This window comes from Panthera uncia (assembly GCF_023721935.1).
Source record: "Panthera uncia isolate 11264 chromosome A1 unlocalized genomic scaffold, Puncia_PCG_1.0 HiC_scaffold_17, whole genome shotgun sequence".
Classification (NCBI taxonomy): domain Eukaryota; kingdom Metazoa; phylum Chordata; class Mammalia; order Carnivora; family Felidae; genus Panthera; species Panthera uncia.
Window position 1 is genome coordinate 10,619,172 of NW_026057577.1, and position 24,497 is coordinate 10,643,668.

Sequence of the window (24,497 nt, forward strand, 5' to 3'; positions counted from 1 at the left end):
TTTTTGTTCCAATCCTTAACAATGTAATTTTCATATTCTTATAAATTTGGTAAGATTTCCTCTTACATTTTGGTGGCACTCGTCAGGAGAAAACCATAGAACCAAGGTTAAGGACGACTAAGGTTTAAAAGGGTCCTTGTTACTACTGGTAAGGAAAATTAATGGTTCAAGAAGGGAAAAACCCCTATACAATCAGATATTTCAATCTATGGTTAGAGTTTAGAAATTACAGCCCAGAGCATTTTCTGGACCTATTAAAAGTTTTTGTTATTAGGAAACTTAAAAATAGGAAAAAGACAAGGACTAATTAGATTTTATGACTTAAAAGTGATGGAAACAGAGGTGCCTGGGTGGCTCAGTCAGTTAAGCGTTTGACTTCAGCTCAGGTCGTGATCTCACAGTTTGAGTTTGAGCCCCGCATCGGGCTCTGTGCTGACAGCTTGGAGCCTGGAGCCTGCTTCAGATTCTGTCTCCCTCACTAGCGCGCGCGCTCTCTCTCTCTCTCTCTCTCTCTCTCTCTCTCTCTCTCAAAAAAAAAGTGATGGAAATAAATTGATGGGATTTACCTTCACAGTAATATATTTATGACATACTTCTGATACCTAATACCAAACTCATTAAAATACAAGGCTAAGAGTTAAAAGCAGCCCCTCTCCCATGCACTGAACGTCTTTTCCTATCTTCATTTCTGTGGTTTTCACTGGAAAAGAAATTAGAACAAACTGTACAAATCTATCCTTGTTTTTTACACAGAAGTATGAACAATAATGCTATCTCTAACAGTTCTGACCATAAATTACCGAGGTGGTATGTTTGGAAACAGAAGTACACTATCAAAGCATCCAGTCTTAAGAGTTAGTAAGAATACGCTTGTATTTGGTGCAAATTTAATTTTATTAAACCTTACAATGAATGTTGTGGCATATCATTTTCCATTATGTGACAACTTATCGGCTGGCATCTGAATACAGTACTTCTTCTGAAAAATATGCAATGGGAAGTGACAAAAGGGAGAAACTAGTTGTTTAGTGATATATGAGGGCAAAAAGAAAAAAAAGAAAAGAAAAAAGAGAGAAGAGAAAGGATGATGACCAATTAGTTTCTCTAGGATCTAACTCTAAAATGGTTAAAGTTCCATGCAAGAATGCTGCCATCGCATTACGCGAAAAAATGGTTATTATCTCATCTGGTTCCCACAATTCTGATAATTACAAGGATTATTTTACCTGTAAAATTCAACCTAAGGTTTCAGCTGGGCAAAATGATTTTGAAGAGCTACTTTTTCACATACAAATTTAAAGAATTTTCCCAAGTCACAGTAGCTGCGGGGTCTCTAAGATATTACACGTTAAGGTAGTCACTTTGTCAGTGAGCAATTGCTTAACTTCAAAGTCGTCATGGGCACCATGTTAGTTTTTGCTGATTTGGGTTTTATGCCCATGTCAGATTTATGGGTAAGAAAATGACTCTTTTTTAAACCTATAATCCACTTGTCTTTATAAAGTAGACTGGTATCTAATAATCTGAGTAAAATGACCATTTCCCTTCCAGGACTGATCAAGAGCGGAACATCGGAAATTCAGCAGGCCTTAGAGGGCATTTGTACAGAAATGTCACCAAAACTTATAAACCCCAGCCAACATCACCATGTTACAGTATAGTTTAGTTCGAATCCCACAAGTACAATTAGCTCATCAAGTATTAAAGTACTCATTTGTGGTTAAAAAAAAGGAACATAAATTTAAGTATTTTTTAAATTCAGTCAAGAACGATTGTGAGAATACTTTCAGACAAAGGCCTTAACGGTGTCCAAGGTCACGTTTCTTAACCAACCTCCTCCAGAATGAAATCATGGACCATTCTCAGCTATCAAACTAACGGATTTTTCAAGAGCTCCGAACGGCATTAGATGGCGAACAGAGAACTGTACCCTAAACTGAAATAAGGCATTTCAGTTCTCAAGGCCGAAGAACTGTTCTAAGTGATCAATATTTAGTGGTGGAAAAGGCTATGTCAAGAAATCCCTAGTTCCACTAAAGTTGTATGATTCAAGTTCACCTATAAAGTACAGTGAGGTGTGTGTTACTATACGAGCACGTAAGCCCTCTTATCTCCTCCCAAAAAAGAGGGGAAAATGTTAAATCACTTAAAAATCCAATTGCTCATCATTTACCCCCAAATTACTGAGATCTACTGGTGTAGATTTACTGTACTTACAAAGTTTCCCTTTTTAAAAAAAGTAGCTCATGCATATATAATTCTTATACCACAAGGTCAGAGGCAAATGATTTCAAAATACTGATGTCTGAGAGTTCTAGCATATTTGTCTAAATCATAAATTACTAATACATGTGGCAGCTCAAATATCCCATCAAATTTGTCCGTGGTAAATATGGTTTTAAAATCTCTTCATCGAAAGGCTAGAGAGTGACCATTTATATCCCATTCACCCTTTTCAATGGTGAAATTCAATTCACAACCTAGTAAAGATATCTTAAAAAAAAAAAAAATTAAACCTCAATTATTTAATCAGAAAGTAAGTCTAATGCTTTTTTAGTTACTACTGTTCATTATGAGTTTTGTACTGAATAAAGATGAAATAAACCTAATGTGATTCTTTGCAGTGATGACTCCTTAAATACCATTACATCAAACCCTCAGAATAAAATGGAAGCAAAAACCCAAGTGATCCAGCTCATTCGACTCACAGGTAAACTTGAGTTTTTCTCCAACAAATGAGGAGCTTTTTTATTCAGAACAATTTCATTAAGACATTTGCAGGGCAAATGTGCCATCATAAATTTCATTCTGAATAACAATAAAGTGCTGAATGAGAATTACCTGAATCTTTTTTTTTTTTTTAAATACTTTTCACTTATCGTTTCTTAAAAGAGCCCTTTCTGTGTGTGGTGGTGTTAGCAAAGCTGTTCGCAGAAAACAAACGAACAAAAAAAACGACACATAAAAAAAGAAAAGCAGAGCAAAGCTAACTTTCAGTAAGGGAATATAGAAAGCACTGCAACCTTTGTGTTTAACTACAGTGACAAATAACTGAGACCAAAGTAATTCATGCAAGGTATCTTTAAAGGTATACTTAGGCTGGAAGAAAGAAAGAATGGACACTCTACTGACCTCTGATAATAGGGCAGTAAATTGCATACTAAAATACCTTAATTATCCTAGATGCCTAGATCTGGCTTGGCAAGCATCATGCCACTGACATGCTTTAGCTCTTTTGGTAACTAAAAGTGATCTGCAGTTCAAGTGCTGAATTATGTCAATGTGACTCATTAAAGCTGTATGATAAACTTTGAGGTTAAATTTAAGCAAATGCTCTACACCTAATCACAACATCAGCACAAGCGGGCCAATGCTGGCGCAGCATGAAAGGTGGGTCGCTTTATAAAGATTCTTCCTTGTACTGCATGATATATTAAGATGACAGACCTAAATTTCAACTGGGTTAATGAGTTAGAATAGATTTGTTTCCCAAATTTAGCACACGATAATTTCAGTGGAGTAGAGAGAGAAACCTCAGAAGTGAAGAAAAAGAGAAAAAAAAAACCAAAGAAACAAAAGAGCTTGAGCTCGGGTAGCTAACCTGTAGCTCTAAAAACTCATGCTACAGAGAGTACCACTTTCATAAAATGAATTTTGTAACGAAACTTAACAGTGTTTTGAGTCGAAGTTGACCAACTGCTGCATAGAAAATGTGCTAACATACAACAGTCAAGTTTAAGCCGGTGCATAGAGAAGATAAAGCACTTATGGTAACTGCAAATGGTTAACAGGTCCGGAGAGGGTGTACGACCTAGCATGGGTCTGTAAGGGGGGAAAAAACTCTGAAGTAGAAATGGTTAGGAAAACAAAGGAAGCGGAAACGGGGAAGAAGCTTGGAGAAGAGAAGGAGGAAGCAGGAAAAAGAAAGATTTTTCGATTGTATAAAATTCACAAACCAGTAAAGTATAAAGACACCACTGAAAAACGGTGAACTCTGTCCCAAACACCCAACAGCAAACAAAACCAGAACAGGTAAGCCTTTGGCAGACAATTTTAGAAATTTGAAGAGGACATTACATTTCTCAATAATTCACCAACAATATATTATATGGTATATTTATATTAAATACTGGGAAACCAATCCTGTCAATCAGATGCTTCTAATGCTTTAGCCAATGAGAGCACGAGGAGATCAAGCTAAGTGAATGCTGGTGTCATCACAACAGTGCTCGTTTATGAAACAACTGTTACCGATTCGTGCTTTGACAGTGCAGAACATACAGTCCGGTCATCATCTATGAAGTGAAACAAAGGTCTCCAGCTTCTCTGGAATGTGCCCTTTGTAATATATTCTATGATTCACTATGACACGAGCAGCAAGACACTGCAGGGTAGTATGGTTTATGGGCTGGATCAAATTTTTAGCTATTTCCTTCTCGTCCAGCAAGTCGCTAGCAGTTTGTTTGTGCAGGTTTGTGGCATCAAAATGTGCACCTGATTTAATAAGGAGATTCATGATGTCTGGATGGTTGTTGAGAGCAGCGATGTGCAGGGGACTGTTGTCGTCGGAGTCTCTGACGTTCACATCAGCACCGCATTCGATCAGTATGGCAGTCACTTGCAGAGATGGGAATTTACAAACAGGGTACCGCCCCACACACGTGGTATTCTTGTCCACGGCCAGATGAAGAGGGCTAAAGTTATTCTTTCCCCTCGGATGCAGCTTCAGAAACCTGTATATCGTCTGCTTTTTGAAATGGTCCTGTTCTAGAGTACAAGGAACTTTTTCTAATAAGCAAATCAAGTGCAAAATAATGGAAAGAGCCTTATTTAACTGTAACGGGTCGGCCGGACACTGAGTTTGTTTGATGGCTCGCTCTATTTCAAGGACACTTTTGCACAGTATGCCCATAAGATCGTCAAATGTAACAGTGGTGCCCAGCAGGCCTTTAGCCCGATCCTGCAGCATAAAAGAGAACAGTTCTGCAAAAGATAACAAGCTGCTGGCGGTCATTGGGCTTAAAGGGTCCAAATTGTTCTGCTGCATATCCAAAGCATACTTCCACAGGTTGATGCATCGTTTGAAGTTTCCAGAGTCCGCATAGACTGCACCTCTGTATCTAATATAGTAAGAGGTATCGGGATGCGAAGGGCCAAGAATGCGCTCTCTAATCAATAGTGCCTGCATTCTCATCTCATCGGGGTCAGCAATAAGACCTTCTAGTTCCTCTGTACTGTTTACCTCCTTGGCATAATCGTAAGCCATTATCAGTGTCTGTGGTACTGGCTTGCTAATTATATTAGTCCTATCACTGTACCTCATGTTCATGGCCTTTTTCCAGTATTTCAAGGCCCCAAGCAGATCTCTTTTTTTGTCTACAAATGTAGCTCCCAGAAGCTCCAGAGCATTGATCCGTTCTGTCTTGCTCGTCTGTGCATGGTGAGTCAGAAAATCCACAATATTTGTGTGACCAGTAACACTTGCTGAGAGAAGGGGAGTCATTCCATAACCATCCTTTTCCATCTTGGCACAATACATGAGAAGCATCTTCATGATGTCCAAACTTCCAGATTCCGCGCAATCGTGCAATGCAGTATTACCTTAAGGAGAGGAAAGAAAGAGATTTTGAGGGACCAGGGTACAATGGAACACATGAGGAACCTAAAGAGAAGCAGGCAGTCCCAGGCCGCCCTTTGTGGGACATTAATTTGACTACACATGAGAAAAAATTATCCCGGCACCTAAAACTAGTGTCTGACACACAGCGGAAGTTAAATAAACACTTGTTAAGTTTGGTTACTATATGACCAAATTAGGCATGAAAGGATCATCCAAATCACCAAATGAAATTCAAAATTAATCCATGGCCTCTTGGGTTTTTAAATAATGTTTTCAAGTGCATATTCTTTGACTCAAAAGTGATGAAATGAAATTAACCAGCTATTCAACTCTGCAGTCACTTAACTTTCTGGGTCAGCTTCCACATTTAAAAACAAGAAATTGAATCCATGATATCTAAGATCCTCTAGTTTGATTCTAATAGTAGTCAGAAATTATGTCTTTCAATATTTGATTGTCAAATGGGGAGGTAAGCTGTCTTAGTCAAAATCCTCGGTGACAAAGTACTTTCCTCAGCTCCCATAAGAAAAACAAGTCCACTAAAATCTGAAAAAAATATGTGGGTGGTTCGATATGAAGTTTAAAAGAGACATCTGATGTGTCCTTTCGTAATGGATTACTTCCCATGGTAATTTAATTTTTTAAACATTTTTTTCAGATGTACTAAATGTTCTGATGCGGTCTTGTTCTTCCCACACGTGGATTAAAACGGACAACAGGCACATGTCATAAAAGCCTGTACGCAACGTATTAAGACAATACAACCACCGAAGTATTTCAGTTGCCCGAGTTCAATGCCAAACATTTTACCAGTTATCATAACAAAAATTATCACACAGACCTTTGGTATTTCTACACGGTGTTTGCAAAAAATCTCAACAGTGAGTCATTTGAGGCACATGTGCAGAAAAGAGTTAACATAGCTGGCAGAGACTGGTTATCCTCAGAAAGAACTAGCTGCTTGCTAAGGGACAGCCCTCAGCTGACACCTGAGAACTCGTCTGGTGAAGAGTTCAGAAAACTCTCCTTAAATGATAAGGGTGGCTTCCTGTTTGTATTGATAATATAGTTTATGCTGAATACCTGCTTTCCTTCTGAGAGCCTGGAATTTGGGGTATTTCCGCAAAGGGTGCCTATGTGACTAGCCTCCAAGAAAACCCCTGGGCTCTGAGTCTCTAATGGGGTTCCCTGGGCAGAAAACTGCTGTGTGTGACCTTTTACGACAAGGAGACAGCGAAAAAAGCCTGCAAAGATTCCTCTCGACCCCACCTGTGCCTCCCCCCCTTAGGATCCAGCTGCACACCCTTCATTACGTCACCGCAATACATCTTAGCCATGATTACAATGGTATGCTGACTCACCTCCAGACATGGGGGGAGGCCGGCTCGGGGTGGGGGGATGCTGACACAGCAGGTGTACTAAACACTGGTTTAAACTTGAATACTTCACATAACAAATCTATTAACTAAAATTCCAAAAAGCAAGTTATGACACATTAGGACTTTAATCTTTCCACAGGCTTATCCTGTTTATTCTTCCATGATACCTACAGGAATTACATGATTATCTGCATATATTTATTCTGACTCAAGATTTCAAAGGTCCACAATGGAATGGTGTCTGATGGCATGTGTATATAACCAAGCACTCAGAGAGCCCAGAGCTTCTGACTACTAATGTTCATTTGTTCAAAATAATTTCCATTAAAAAACACAGCTACTACTAAATGTATTTTTAAAACTTTTAAAATTAAAAATCCCTAATAGTACTTTTTCCCTCTAAAAAAGAGACAATATAAGGGAAATATAAGGTTTCAATGGCATTCTTCTCCATTCAGAGTCATATAAAATCAAGAATAAGAATGCAAGAGGGGCACCAGGTGGCTCAGTCAGTTAAGCATCCGACTCTTGGTTTAGGCTCAGGTCATGGTCTCTCGGTTTCATGAGTTCAGGTGCTGTGTTGGGCTCCCTGTGGACAGCCCACAGCCTGCTTGGGATTCTCTGTCTCCCTCTCTCTCTGCCCCTCCCCTACTCGTGCCATATGTGTCTCTCTCAAAATAAATAAACTTAAAAAAAAAAAATAAACAACACAAGAGAAGTCATTTTTTTTTTTTGTCTGAATTGACTTAGAATTTTACTGTGTTCTTTTAAAACATATTGACATATTCTTGATCAGAATTTTAGATTGTGAGAAGTTATTTCTTAATTAACTGAATTGCTGTACTGAAATACACCATAGACTGAAAAAGATGACTTTTAAAAATAAAAAACATACAGAAGAGTTTCACATCTAGTAATGGCAGAGTATGATCAATCTTCCCGGTAAGAACTAGAAAAGCTGAAAATTTATTTTTAAAAATCTGTTTGATTTAGCAAAGAGCTAAAAAGTGGACAACATCCGGGAGCAGAAAGAAAATTAGAGAAGTCCAGGATTTGGGGAAGCTTCCCCCAATGGCCTCTACCAATTCTGGAAGCAGCAGCTAGTAAAAAACTGAGTGGAGCTTCTGACAACTTGGCAGAGCCAGGGGAGAAAACCAGAGTCCAGAACCCACTAAGAAGGGAACTTTGAACTGCTCCCTGCACCCCCTCCCTCCCCCGTCACCGTACACTCTGAGTCATAGCTCTGAAGGGCTGCACCCTAGCAGTTAAGGCAAACTGCAAACAAACCAGGTACTGGAGGAACCTAAATCCAATTTAAGATCGTGTTGATACTGAATTAAGGAAATTCGGGATTGCTAGTTAAACTAGTCAAAAGCCAGAAGCAAATACAAATAGTAATTAGAGAAGATATTGTCTATTTGCTATAGCTCAAATTATTTTTTTATACTCTTTATATATAATGTTAAGTATCCAATCAAAGGAACTGCAACACAAAACCAAGACAAATAAGAGCTGATAGGCCCAACAGAAGATCCAGATAATATAGTTATCAGACACAGACCTCAGAATAATAATTATGCTTAGCAAAGTATGAGAGATTAAAAAACATTTCTGAGAATTAGAAAAGTGGAAACTACAAAAAAGGAACAAAACGGATGTTCTAGAACTGAAAACCTCAGTGGGTGGCTTTAAAAGCAGATTACATACAGCTGAAGAGAGACTGAGGGACTGGACAGTAAGTGAGGTGAAAATAGACAGAAAGCAGCATGGAGGGGACAGGCTGGCAAAGCAGGGACAGTGAGAGACGATGTCAGAGGGTTAACAACCTGAAAGCCAGAATTCTAGAGGAAGAAAATGGGCCCAAAGCAATACTTAAACAGCTAAAGTCTGAGAATTTCCTGAAGCTGATGAAGTACTAACCACAAATTTAGGAAGTTTTACAAATACCAAGACAGAGAAATACAAAGAATATCACCTCCAGGCTCACTACAGCAAAACTGCCCAGTGCGAAGGCAAAGAGAGAAACGTTACAACCAGAGCACAGGTGGAAACCACCTGCAAAAGAGCCGCTAGGCTGAGAGCCAAGCCCTCCTGGGGAATAGGAACTTGGGAGTCAACAGAATGGTATCTTAAAAGCACTGAAGGAAGGGAAGCGCCAACTCGAATTTTACACCCACACCAAGAATAAATGTGAAATGAAGCACTGGTTCAGGCAAGAACGAAAAGAGAAAAACCAAGGTACTTATGACCAGCAGACCTAAATACTACGGGGTGTTCTCTCTAGGCAAAACAAAGATGAGCTGCATGGAAGCATCGAGATATGGACAGAAGCATCAATAAAAGGGATAAATACGTAAGAAATAGAGACTTTGGAAAGAGCAGTGCTTTGTAGGGCTTGAAATGCATACAGAGCAATGAAACGCTTCACAGCAACAGTATAAAAGGAGGGTAAGTGGAATTCAACTATTCTAAACATGTTTGCAAGGCTCGGACAGAGGTAAAATCAGAAATTTATGTTATTCCTTGAATAGACACATTTCTAAAGAAGGCATCAAGATGGCTAACAGACACATGAAAAAAAGCTCAACATCACTCATCATCAGAGAAATACAAATCAAAACCACACTGAGATACCACGTCACATCTGTGAGAATGGCTAGTATCAAAAAGACAAGAAATAACAAGCTTTGGTGAAGAAAAGGAACTCTCGTGGGCTGTTTGGTGGGAATGTAAATTGGTGCAGCCACTGTGGAAAACAGGATGGAAGTTCCTCAAAAAATTAAAAACAGAACTACCCTACGACCCAGCAATTGCACTACTAGGTATTTATCCAAGGGATACAGGTGTAATGTTTCAAAGGGGCACATGCACCCCCATGTTTATAGCAGCACTACTGACAATAGCCAAAGCATGGGAAGAGCCCAAGTCCATCGACTGATGAATGGATAAAAATGCAATATATATATATATTCAATGGAGTTATTACTTAGCAATCATGAAGAATGAAATCTTGCCATTTGCAGCTACGTGGATGGAACTAGAGGGTATTATGCTAAGCGAAATTAGCCAGAGAAAGACAAATAGCATAGGACTTCACTCATATGTGGAATTTAAGATACAAAACAGATGAACATAAGGGAAAGAGAAGCAAAAATAATATAAATACAGGGAGGAGGACAAAACAGAAGAGACTCTTAAATATAGAGAACAAACTAAGGTTTGCTGGAGGGGTTGTGGGGGGCCCATGAGCTAAATGGGCAAGGGGCATTAAGGAGGACACTTGTTGGGATGAACACTGGGTGTTACACGTTAATGGATGAATCACTGGATTCTACTCCTGAAATCATTATTGCACAATGTGCTAACCAACCTGGATGTAAATTTGAAAAATGAAAAAAGAAATAAATAAAATAAAAAAGAAATTTATGTTATTCCTTTGGTAAGTCAAGGTAGTACAGTAATCCATAAAATAACAGTGGATATGCAGCATGTCATTATTATGTAGTCTCTAATATAAAGAAAGAAAATGAAATAAGAAAAAAAGAATTCAGACAAAAAAATGAGAAACAAAGAACACAAACCAGATAGGACAAATAAAAATCAGAAAATAGAGATTAAAATCCAAATATGTTAGTAATTACATTAAAAGCAAGCAAACGAGGGGCGCCTGGGTGGCTCAGTCGGTTGAACACCCGACTTCAGCTCAGGTCACGATCTCACTGTCTGTGAGTTCGAGCCCCGCGTCGGGCTCTGGGCTGATGGCTCAGAGCCTGGAGCCTGCTTCCGATTCTGTGTCTCCCTCTCTCTCTGCCCCTCCCCTGTTCATGCTCTGTCTCTCTCTCTCTCAAAAATAAATAAACGTTAAAAAAAAATTTAAAAAAAAAAAAAAAAAAGCAAGCAAACGAAATGTTCCCATTAAAAGACATAAAATGTCAGACTGAAAATACAAATACATAAAACTCAACTACATGCTGCTTACAGGAGACACAACCTTCAATACAAGGGCAGAAAAAGGCTAAAGAGGAAAAAAAGGGAAAAAAATTTATACCCTATGCAAAAAGTAACTATAAGGAAGCTGTGTGATATTAAAATACAGAACTGGGGTGCCTGCTCAGTCAGTTAAGCAGCCGACTTTGGCTCAGGTTGTGATCTCGCGGTTCACTGAGTTCGAGCCCTGCATCAGGTTCTGTGCTGAAAGCTCAGAGCCTGGAGCTTGCTTCTGAATCTGTGACTCCCTCTCTCTCTGCCCTTCTACCACTCACTCTCTCAAAAAATAAATAAATGTTAAAAAAATAAATAAAATAAAAGGACTAAGCAGATGCTAACTAAGCAGACGTTAAGGCAAAAAGCATGGCTAATTAGAGATAAAGGGAAATATTTTATAAGGATATAAAATTCAAAACAACATAAAGATACTGTAATTCTAAATTTCTTTTGACTTAAGAACATAGGTTGAATTATATAGAGCAAAGAATCAACAGAACTCCAAGGAGAATCGGGCAAATGCACAATCGGGCAAGTACACCTGAACACACTTCTCAGTACAGAAGACCAAAACCAGTAAGGATATAGAAGATTTTGAACACGATTAACAAACATGATTTAACGGACATACATAAATGAACACTGGACTCAACACCTGTAGAATACCATTTTCTTCCAAGGATATAGGGAAGAATAGAAACACCAACCACATTCTGGCCATAAAGAGAGTCACACAGAAATGTCAAGGGACTGATATCCCTGATTATGTTCTAAGTTCACAATGCAAGTTAGATATCAAACACACACACACACACACACACACACACACACACACCCCAACACCAACAAAACGCTAGAAAAATCTCCATATATTTGAAATTTTAAATATATACTTCTAAATAACCTACAGGTCAAGGAAGAAATCCCAATGGAAAAACTGAAAATATTTGTAACTGGATGAGAACAAAAACCTTAAGTAATTGATCTGGTGGGGTATGGCTGAAATTGTGCTCAAAGGTACATGTTAGAAAAGAAGAAAGGCTTTAAAAAGATGGCCACACTTCCATCTCAAGAAAGTAAAGGAGAAAAACAGTAAATTAAACCCAGACAAAGCAGAAGCAAATAATAAAAAGCAGACATCAGAGAAGAAAACAGTATCCATACGGCAGCACAGCATTTTTTATTTTCCTAAATGTTATGTATCAACTGTTGCCCCTTTGTCATCCTACATCTATAACTATGCAGGCAGAGAAAACACTTATTTTACAAATAGAAAACAGAGACATTAGTAATAGAACACACACCCATGCCTCCCAATCACCACCATAGTGCTCTGCTCATTCCTGGGGTCATATTTTAAATGCTAGTCGTCCTCAAATCTGATGAGTAAGTTTTATCTAATACAAGCCAAACCTCCTAATGAAACTCCACTGATCATGTTACTTTCCAACTCAACACCCTTCATGCTTCCTCTAAAGAAACAGCTGAAAATCTTTAAGATGGCTTGAAGAATCCCACAGCACTGATTCTCAAGGCACTATCTGTGCAGGGTGGGAGGACAACAAGGAAGAAATTCATAGTTTTAGAAAAACATGTGAAGTAAAGCTGAATCTTGGTTAGTGGTAACACACGTAAGACACACTATGAGGAATGGATTTTACCCTACCCTACTTCTCCAGCCTCATTTATCAGCACGTCCAATACGAATGCTGCACTGTGAATCTTGCCAGGAGCTGGCAAACTTCTTCTATAAAGGGCTCGACAGTTATTTTTAGGTTTTGCAAGCTGTAAGGTCTCTGTTGTAGCCACTCGACTCTGCCATGTCAAGAAGTATCCAGGGACCATACGTTACATGAATGGGGATGGCTGGTTTCCAACAAAACTGTACTTATGGGCACTGAAATATGACTTTCATGGCATTGTCATGAGTCATAAAATATTCTTCTTCATTAAATTTGTTTCCAACCATTAAAAGGTAAAACATCTTAGCTCTCAGGCAGTGCAAAAACAGGAGGTGGGCAGGATTTGACCCCCGGCCATAGTTGGTCAACACTCTCATTCAAAAGACATTATCAATCATTCACATGTCAGAGACCCCACTTCTGCTTCCTGTCACTCTGTCCTAAGTGTCCCTCCCAGCACGGGGGACAATCCCACTCGTGTCCACGCCTCGGCTTTTCATTTCCCTGTAATACACTCTTCCTTCTTTACCATTTTAACTTCTTGTCCTTCAAGTTTCAACAGAAACTTCAGCTGCCCAAAGAGGCCATCTTGTTTATACCACATCGATTTGTCATTTTGAGAATGCCTAGTGAATAAATGTATCACTTATCCTGGTAGGTAACCCTACTACATGGGCTATTATAATATTATGTCATATCTTCTAATAGTACAATATTACTGCCACACAAACCGGTTTTCTTACCTTAACAGTCTATTCCTAAAGTATACAGACCCCATGTAATATTTCCTTTGTATCCCAGCTAGCAGTTACCACACTGCTAAGGCTAAGGTAAGATTCTTAAATTTTTGAAAAATGTTTATTTATTGGGGTTCCTGGGTGGCTCAGTTGTTAAGCATCCAACTTTGGCTCAGGTCACCATCTCGCAGTTGGTGGGTTCAAGCCCTGCGTCAAGCTCTGTGATGACAGCTCAGAGCCTGGAGCCTGCTTCAGATTGTATGTCTCCTTCTCTCTCTACCCCTCCCCCGCTCACACTCTATCCCTCTCTCTTAAAAATAAACGAACATTTAAAAAATATTTATTATTTATTTTGGGATAGAGAGTGCACAAGTGGGGGAAAGGGAAGGGAGGAAGGAGGGAAGGAGGTTAAGCAACTCCACACTCAGCGTGGAGCCCAACACGGGGCTCGATCCCATGACCCTGGGGCCATGACCTGAGCCAGAATTAAGAGTTGAACGTTTAACTGACTGAGCCACCCAGGCGCCCCAAAGATTCTTAAATTTTTAATAGCTGGTATCACAAAAAGTGATTCAAACTTAGGATAAAGTAAGCTTAAAAAGTAAAACCTCAGGAGAGAAATCTTAATTACTCTAACAAATTATGTATATGACCACCACAGCTTCATGTCCTAAAAGCCCTGAAAAAATGTTTCTGAATTATAGTCTAGACCTTGACTCAAAAGTTTAGAAAAGGGAGGCAAAAAAAAAAAAAAAAAAAAAAGCGTAATTTTAAAGCAACTATAATTTTTGTCTGAAGTCTCCAAGTCTTTCTACATAGATGTTTTGATAAAGTTCTAATCAGTCTATTTACAACTGTTTCCTGCTTTTCTCCTACATCTGTCATTTTGTCACGATGGGCTACCGGTAGGTACATGGTCCACATGAACTCCATGGATACTACGCAATCATTATTAATGGCTCTATGGTGAGTTCAAGCAAGGAGGCATGAACCAAGTTAACACAAACACCTCCCGTCAATGGATGTCTGCAGAGCTTCAGGATTTTCACTATTACAATTAGTGCCTAAAAGCCTGTAAGGACAGATAACAGACCAGTGACTGCCAGGGGCCAGATTGAGAGGGGCTAACTGCAAAGGGGCATGAAGGAACCCTTGTTCTACCTTTACTATACTGGTGGGCAAGCTACAGTGTATGTGTATCAAAACTTACGGAACTATTTGCTAAAAAAGATGAGTTTTATTGTATAAAATTATACCTCGATAACTAAATGACAAAAAAAGTAATGTCTAATTTAAAATAGAATCACAAATGTGTGAAAGCTTAAAATACATCTTTAATTCATTCCAAAGTAATTAGACAATCTTTTAAAAGTTCTACTTTTATAGGAGGCGCCTGGGTGGCTCAGTTGGTTAAGCGTCTGACTTCGGCTCAGGATATGATCTCATGGTTTGTGGGTTCGAGCCTCAGGTCAGGCTCTGTGCTGACAGCTCACAGCCTGGAGCCTGCTTCAGATTCTGTTTTTCTCTCTCTCTCTCTCTCTCTCTCTCTCTCTCTCTCTCAAAAATAAACATTAAAAAAAAAACACTTTTTTTTAAATAAAATAAAATAAAAGTTCCACTTTTATAGTATTCTTTCTGGTACTAGAATGAATTTTCGAATTTTAATTTATATTACTTCTATACCTAGATACACAGAGCATCTTCCCATGTCTGTTCACAAACTTTATTGTCTTTTATGACAAGTCTATTTACGTTCCAGTTTCTGGGACTATTAGTCTGACTTTCTCTATGCATTTTATAAAATGTTGATCAGTTATCTGCTATATTTATGGTATATACCTTGCTCTATTGTTTCATTCGAGAGAGATGCTTTCAGTATTAAACGCAAGTTCTTGTGAAAAATATCTAACAAGTTGAATTTAAAAATCAAGTTAACTATGTCCTGATGACTAACCTCTGCTAAATTATACGTCAAAGACCAATAAAACTGCATTTAATTTTTGCTAGGTTTATTAATGACTTAAACTCTGGGTGGTATAACATCATGTGCCAGGCACTACTAAATATTCAACTGAAGCATTTTCCCTGGGTTATGTGCCTCTTAAAAATGTTTCCAGGGACATCTGGATGGCTCAGTCGATTACACATCTGATCTTGATTTCAGCTTCGGTCATGATCTCACGGTTTGTGAGTTCAAGCCCTGAGTCGAGCTCCATGCTGACAGTGTGCAGTATGCAGCCTGCTTGGGAATTCTCTCTCCCCCCACCCCATTCATGCACACATGCTCTCTCTCAAAAATAAACTTAAAAAAAAAATGCTTCCATAATACACAAGATTCGCGATCTCTACCTCATAAGGTCTTAATTTTGTGTACTCAGAGTAAGAAAGCCAATTAAAAATAGAACACAAGGTTCAAAAATAAATACTAATATTACCAGGCACCTTAGATGAAATTAGGGATATTTAGCATTGAAATTTAATTTACGTTTAACTAAAGAAAAAGAAAGAAAGAATATAAACATTGTATTATATAATTCTCAATGCCTGACTCAGAACATGTTCATTTGAAGAAAAAATAAAACTTCTGACACTGAATTCATTATGGAAAATGCTTATGATTTCTCAAAAGGCATGTCTGTTAAAAGGCCATTTCTTAAAAATCAAGCTAATGGTCCAAGTGTTAATTCAGTTAAAGTATTTATGCAGAAAGTTAACACGGTATGATCTTAAATATATTACTTTTCAACCCTATAACCGAACATAGAAACAGTGCGAAGAATCTGGAAGAATAAAAGGTAGCCCTACTCGTTGAGAGGCTTCTGGGATGGACACTAAGGGAAGGAGACGGAGGTGCGCACGCTTGGTCACCAAAGGGAGGTGGGGTCGGGGGATGGGTGAAATAGGTGATGGAGACTGAGGGGCACACTTGCCGTGAGGCGCACCGGGACGGGGTAATGTGTGGAAGCGCTGAATCACTATGTTGTACACCCGACACTAACGTAACACTGTATGTTAGCTATACTGGAATTAAAATAAAAACTTAATAAAACAAAAAACAAACAAAAATCATGGCAGTATTTCTCAAGAAGACCTTTCTGCAAGCGCCAATCTTGGCTGCTGTTAATTCTAGAGACCTGTAATCTTGCGCTAGCAGGCACATGAGACTACACTCCACTGTGCCTACCGAAGGGGTCAAGATTTTCCTAAAATAAGTAATCCAAAAACAAACTAGTATTTTGAGTAATAACTAGCTGGAGCCCTAACAGTTTCCTGGCTCCACACCAGATGTTTTGGGCTTGACTAAACAATAAATAAGTGATTGTCTGCATGAGATTGTTACCAATCAACTAACGACTTAAATCATACAAGAACTTCAACACAGAATTTATAACTATCTCCATTTGAATAAGATTACTTAGGGTCTCCAGGATCAGAATTAAGTCAGTTCCTAAACCTCTCCCAATTTCTATTTTTATTGAAACAAAAATGTTCTCGTAAGGGCTATACAATGTTTTACAAATACAAAATGTCTACTATAAACTGCTTTTTCTAACAATATCAATTCAAGAGATTTTGCTGTTTTGTAAAGTTCTCACACAGTTCAAGTTTTGTGTGTGTGTGTTTTAGTCAAATAAAGTTGTGCTTCTCAAGCTTTAATGTGCACAATCACCATAGGATCGCAGTAAAATGCAGATTCTGATTCAGGTGATCCAGGGTGGATCTAAGTGATGCCTACGCTGCTGGTCTTTGCTACTATGAGCGCCAGGGAAACAGAGGAGGAATCTTATTTTCAAAACAGAAGAGAAATCTTATTTTCCTGTTTGTCATATAGGTGTCTGCCATTAAACTAACACATCTAATAATGGTATCGAGAAATACAAAGAGAAGGGGCACCTTGGTGGCTCAGACGGTTAAGCATCCAACTCTTGATTTCAGATCAGGTCATGATCTCACGGTTGATAGGTTCAAGCCCTGTGATGGGTTCTGCACTGGCAGCACAGAGCCTGCTTGAGATTCTCTCTACACCTCCCACACTGTGCTCTCTCTCAAAATAAATAAACATTAAAAAATAAAAAGGGGGGGGGGGGTTCCTGGGTGGCTTAGTCGGTTCAGCATCCGACTTCAGCTCAAGTGATGATTTCACAGTTCACAAGTTCGACCTCCGCATCGGGCTCTGTGCTGACAGTTCGGAGCCTGAAGCCTGCTTCACGTTCTGTCTGCCTCTCTCTCTGCCCCTCCCCCACTCGCACTTGGTCTCTGTCTCTCAAAAATAAATAAACATTAAAAAAAAAAAGACACATGAAGAGAAGTTAAAAGGAGGGTTAGGTCACAGCCCTATTTCACACCACACAGAAAAACGAATATCTCCACTCCACCTTATGCGTGAATGAGAAAATTCTATGCCACAGCAGGAAAAGGGTGTGTTCTATGACTAGATTACACCGTTTGACCCTCAGAAACTTTCCTTTGTAATAAAGGATATCAGTAAACCCTGCAGTGTATTCTTAACAATTTTCTAGTTTAAGTCAAATCTAAGTGATCTACAAGGTGAATATTTAAGAAATCAGTTTGTAAAATAAAATCCAAATTGCTGTGAATAATACCTATCAGAAGAGTGAAAACACCAACGTAAACTGGTACAGCCACTGTGGAAACAAAAACACTAATTCGAAAAGATACATAAACCCCTATGTTTATGGCAGCACTGTTTACAACAGCCAAGATATGGAAACAACCTGAGCGTCCATCGACAGATAAACAGATAAAGACGACATGGTGTGTGTGCGTGTGCATCTGTGTGTACACACACACACACACACACACACACAATGGAGTAATATTCAACTACAAAAAAGAATGAAATCTTGCCATCTGTGACAACATGGATGGGACAAAAGGGATGGTAAGTGAAATAAGTGAGACAGCAAAAGACACAGATCATATGATTTCACTTGTACGTGGAATCTAAAAAACAAAATGAACAAACCAAAACAGCAACTCATAAATATAGGTGGTTTCCAGAGGGAGGGTGCAAGGGGGGATGGGCAAGATAGCTAAGGGGGATTAATAGGTACAAACTTCCAGTTATCAAATAAGTAAGTCATGGGGATACAGAGTACAGCACAGGGAATACAGCCGATAATACTGTAGTAACATGGCGTGGTGACAGATGGTAACCACACTCACTATGATGAACACTGCATACGTTATTACTCAAATCACTATGTTGTACACCTGAAACAAATACAATGTTCTGTCAACTATACTTCAATAAAAAGAAAGGAAGGAAGGAAAAAGGAATGGGAGGGAGAGACATTTTATAATCACTTCAGTTTTTACAAAAAAAAAAAATTAGGTCTGTTATACGTACTCATTTCACTTGTTCCTCTTATTTTAATGGTATACCTGACTCCCTTTCTGTTACTCTTAACTTCTCTCATTTTCTTTAAAAAATTAAATTTACTTAGAAAAATAACAAAGTGATGGGGCGCCTGGGTGGCTTAGTCAGTTAAGCATCGACTTCGGCTCAGGTCATGATCTCACAGTCTGTGAGTTCGAGCCCCGCGTCAGGCTCTGTGCCGACAGCTCAGAGCCTGGAGCCTGTTTCGGATTCTGTGTCTCCCTCTCTCTTTGACCCTCCCCCGTTCATGCTCTGTCTCTCTCTGTCTCAAAAAAATAAATAAACGTTAAAAAAGTTTAAAAAAAAAAGAAAAAGAACAAAGTGAAAAAACAACCTACCGAATAGGAGAAAATATTTGCAAATCAAATATCTGATAAAAGACTTGCGTTCATAATACATAAATTACTCTTACAACTCAGTAATAAAAAGATAACCCAATTTTAAAACGCGCAAAGAGACACCTGTCCAAAGAAGATAAACAAATGGCCAATAAGCACATGAAAAGCACACAATGGTGAACATCATCACGTGAAATCAAAATCAAAATCACAATGAGATACCACTTCACACCCACTGAGATGGCTATTCCCCCCTCCAAAAGAAAAAATAGTAGTAACAAACGTTGGAGAGGGTGTGGACAACTGGAACTCTCCTACGCTGTTGACAGGAATGTAAAACGGTACAGCCACTTGGACAATAGTTTAGCTGTTCCTTAAAAGGTTAACAGAGAGTTGCCATGTGACCTAGCAATTCCACTCCTCCATATATGTCTAAGAGAAATGAAAGCACACATCCACACAAAAACTTGTACATGAATATTCTTATCAGCATTCTTATCCTAATAGCTAAAAAGTAGAACCAATTCAAATGCCCATTAACTGATAAATGGAGAAATGTGGTCTATCTACACAAGGGATTATCCAGCAATAAAAAGAACATGCTACAAAATGGACAAGCCTTGAAAACAATATGCTAAGGGAAAGAAGCAAATCATAAAAGACCACATATTAGGACTCCATTTATATGAAATGTCCGTAGCAGGCCTATGTCCCTAGAGGACAGAAAGATCAGTGACTGCCTAAGGTTTCTGCACTTGGGGTGGGAGAGGAGAAGGGATGCAGTGAGTATGACTGGATATGGGTTTTGGCGGGTGGGGGATGAAAAGGTAGTTGTGGTGATGACCACACAACTCTGTGAATACACACTGATTCACACACTTAAATGGGCGAACAGTACGTCTCAAAGCTGTCTTAAGATCAAAGTACTTGCGTTTTTGGTAAAAACTTTTGACTTTTAGAAACAGCAATTAAAGGGTCTCTAACTGTAACAGACTTACTGGAAATGCACAAGAACAATTCTCACCGCTGCTCTTTAGCCTACTGTGCCTGCCATCCACTCTTCTTCAGTTCTGTGGCTGGGACCGTGAGAGGCTCACTTGCAAAGGAGGGGAGGGGGCCTGCGATTCAGCTGCAGAACAAGGCTGATTCCAAGTATTTCATTCCTGGAATAACTAAATGGTATGTGTTAAGGGAAGAGGTAAGAAGGGGTAGAGAGAAACACTTCAGGGTATCTAAGGGGCACTAGAAAGTTCCTCTGCTCAGGATGTTTCCCTTCCCCATGTTTATGCTAACACCAGAGATACCTGAGAACAGGAGTTTGAAGGGAAAAAAAAAAAAAAAAAAAAGGAATCAAAACAGAATCAAGGACAAACTGTGCCAAGGTTACCATGTGCCCTCCCTTCATTAATCCTGTGTATAACGCGCTGAGTTCGAAGCATATGGAAATTTAACGACACAGGTCCTTGAGCTTCCAACAAAGTTCAATGCTAAAAACATCTGCATCCAGAAGTAAGATGAATTCTTATGACTGAAAGGGAATCAGAAGTGCCTAGGAGACGGGTCTTGACATCAGGTGCAATTTCAAGGCTAAGACGACCTGAGCTTAGGAATCCAGACTAAAAGCAATCAACGGTAGTGTAATGTGATGAAAATTACACAATGTCAGTTGATGAAAACATCAACATTACAATTGAGACTCATTCAAACTCCCTTTCCTGGCCATTCTTCCTAATGGTGGGGGACAAAAGGAAGAGACATGTCTTCCTCAGATTTGCACCCACATGGCTTCTTTACCTGGGCCGGTCCCCACCTCTATCTTCCATCACATACCTTCCTAATGTCTCAGGAGCATACGTCTCTAGAATGCCAGAGGCTTCCTGAATTTTGTTTTAAACACTTTTTAATCTAGGGAAATCTGATAAAGACAGACTTGGTGACAGTCCCACTTGTACCCAAAGGTCAAGAAGTAAAACTTAACCTCAGCCTTAAGCTCAACTCGCTGCCAATAGCCCTAAAAGGGCAGTAGTGTTCAGGATCTACTTATTTTCTCCAACTTCGGCTCACTTGTGAGGATTCACAGTTCAAAATCCAATCTCCAGGCGCAGAGGAACACGATGGCTATCTCCCCACTGGGCTCCATCTACACATTTTTCTGCAGCTTCGCTTCTCCAAGGAGGATATCAAGTCTCCCTGGAGATACAGAGACGTACGCTCAGGGACACAAGAGGGCAAGAATGAACGTGGAACCACTCAAGGGAGCAACTTGATGCTCTGGGATTCGAATGTGAATGAATTCAACTAGTAAGTTGTTGTTTTTCATTATTATGAAATCAGAATGAACACAGAAACGCCACAAAACAGAATGAAATTTGATGTCCCTCTCTTCACCTCTTCTCTGGAAGTAGGTGTATTGAGGTGAACCTATAGCTGAGAATATTCAGTCAAGAAAGAAAACAGAACTACTTCCAACCGTCTCAGAGAGTCCTGAAGTACAGGGAAACAAACTACCTAGGTGACAAGGAGTATCCTCTTGGTCCTTTACCTTAATATCAACAGTTCTTAATTTACGGGGCAGATTTTCTTATCTAAAATAATTTTGCAGCTACAGTGGGTGAAAAAAAAAAAACAAGAAAAAAACAGTAAGATTTCTTTTTTCAGATTTTCTTGACTGAAATACACCTAGACCCCAAAATGCCTATCCTATGGGACAGAACTAATATAATATGCCTAGGGTTTGCTTTAAACTACTGCAGAAAACAAAGGAGAGGAGAAAGAAATCCCCTGGAGTCCCACCTGTACTGCTCTTTTTTCACAATTACGGTCTTCATTTCTCATTTCATGTCTCCATGTGTGTATTTATTTCCATAGTGAAAGAAAAACACAACAGTCCCTGCCAACAAGTAGCGTATAATCCTTTTTCTCTTACATCCAGCACAGTCATTCAACAAACTCATTTACCAAATACCCACTACAGGCCAGGCTCTCTTTCTAACACATGGATACAAACACCAGCCGCAAACTTTCACTGCCTTACCTCTACATAAAGAATAAAATCAAACTCCTTTATCTAGACTTCACTCTAGCCCTGAGCGCCCTTTGGTCCAAATATGCCTTTTCCAATTCTTGGACCCTCCAAGCAGATCTCTCAATGTGCCCTTCCTCACACCATAAAACTGTACCAAATGCATTCTAGAGATATGAACCCCAACAATCCTTTCAAGGCCCAGTTCGGCATCTCCATGAAGATCACATTCTTCTAAAATCCACCAGCGTGGACTTATACTAATCCGTTAGCAGTTGGCAAATGTGACGTCCTGTGTCTTCTCAGAACCTCCCACAATGTCCAGCACAATGCCTTGCCTACAGAAAACTCAGTGATTCTCTTATTACCAATTAACCTACTTACCTTGGGTATTTAAAAAGATTAAGCCACGCATGAGGATAGCATGAGGATCCTGCTAGGACCAGTGTCCCCAGTCCCGACTCAGAGAAGCTCTTCTGCTCTGTAGCATTCCAATCACTTTCAGCTGCTCAATTCCCCAATCGAATCAGGGTGTAAAAGCAGAACTGAAGGGCGCACCTAACTGTACTACAGACCCTATTCTGAACTGAACAACGAGAACATAAAAAAAAAAGGAAAAGCAAAGCAAGCCAAAGATGACCATAACCGTGAAGGGCTGAAATGTGATCACTCTGACACGGGCTTGTTCAATCACTTCTGATTTGTGGTCTACGGCTCTACATGGCAACCCACTCTCCTGTTTCAAACATCAAATGCTGTGTTAAAATGGAGAAGTATTTCTAAATATTTCAAAGTTTTTCTCCTTTCTGAATGCCAGGGGAAAAGAAAGAACCCACTGTCTCCAGAGGTAACGAGTTGGTTGCGAATAGAATATTACCATGTATCGAATAGAAGACAGCGTGACTGCAAAAAAACAATGGAATACAATGGAACGTAGAGGTCATGTGCTTTTTGCATTTAGGCAGAGGAAGCATAATCTGCCAGTGTCTTCTTTCTTCAGAACCATTTCCAACAGTGAACACACACAATTTCCTAAGAAATTATTCTATTTTATCCCTAGTCTCACCAGTCTTTTCCACTTTTTGGACAGGAGGAAAAATGGGGGGAGGGGGGGCAGAATCCTTTCTTGATGTTCTATCGCATAGATCCTTCTCCAATGTTCCCCCTTAGATTCAACTGGTTCCTGCTTTTTTATTATGCATTAATCCATAAAACAATCTAGAGTCAATAAGAGAGTGATTATCAAGGAATGGAAGCTTCAGGATCAGAGTGGGGGAGGGTACATATATACTTTAATCAGCCCCCAATTTTCATTAAGAATCGCTGTCAAGGGGTGCGTGGGTGGCTCGGCAGATTAAGCATCTGACTTGGTTTCGGCTCAGGTCACAATCTCAGTTTCATGAGTTCAAGCCCCGCATTGGGCTCCATGCTGACAGTGCAGAGTCTGCTTGAGATTCTCTCTCTCCCTCTCTCTCTCTCTCTGACCCTCCCCCACTTATGCCATTTCACCCTCTCTCTCTCTCTCTCAAAATAAATAAGTAAACTTAAAAAAAAAAATCACTGTTGAAATTAAAAGACACCATGACAGGTAAAAGCAATGTACACAAAGTGATACATGTTATATATATTTTTAAAATACTACATTTGTATGTATATGTGTGTGTGTATATATATATACATATATGTGTACATATGTATATATACATGCATATATGTATATATGTATATGTACACATATATGTATATATATATACATGTATATACACATACATACATATATATATGTATAAAGGAGGCTATCTGAAAATAATTTTTGGTACAAAATTATTTTCTCATGGTAAGTGTAATTTTTTGTAAAAGCCACAAGTGGTAGATACTGATACAGCAGGAAAAAACAACTCTAGAATTAGATCATTTGACCAAAAGAGGCAGCATACATGTCCTCACATGCAAAGCTATGTGATGATGGTGATAAAAGGAAACTTCTTCCGAAAGAGCAAAGGTAATCGAGGGAGATACCACTCACAGTTTACTAGGGGAAAATGCTCACACAAATGTGATCTGCTTAGGGCACAGGTGTCTCACACATTCTGTCTCCAGAAGTAGACAAAGAACCTCTGAAAACCATAAGGGAAACAGTACCAGGACTCATCTCTCCAATGACCTAAGGGTTTAAAACAATTTTACTTAAATATGTAAGTTTAACAATCTGTGTATTATTAGGCTAATGAATAAAAAACCCAAAGGAAAGAAACAACAAATCCAACAAGCCTAAACAAGCAGCCATACCTTTTGTTTTTGATGTTTATTTATTTTATTTATGGGGGGGGGGGA

At 39.1% G+C, this 24,497-nt stretch overlaps 1 protein-coding gene across 2 annotated transcripts in view; it reads right to left on the reverse strand.

The window, feature by feature from the left end:
• Positions 1-870: 870 nt before the first annotated feature.
• FEM1C (fem-1 homolog C) overlaps positions 871-24,497 on the reverse strand; it is a 27,662-nt gene continuing 4,035 nt past the window's right edge. For both annotated transcript variants that reach the window (XM_049649052.1, XM_049649053.1), the window contains exon 3: positions 871-5,601. In XM_049649052.1, the coding sequence (XP_049505009.1) occupies positions 4,292-5,601 (1,310 nt within the window). In that variant the 3' untranslated portion in view covers positions 871-4,291. The remainder of the gene's footprint in view (positions 5,602-24,497) is intronic.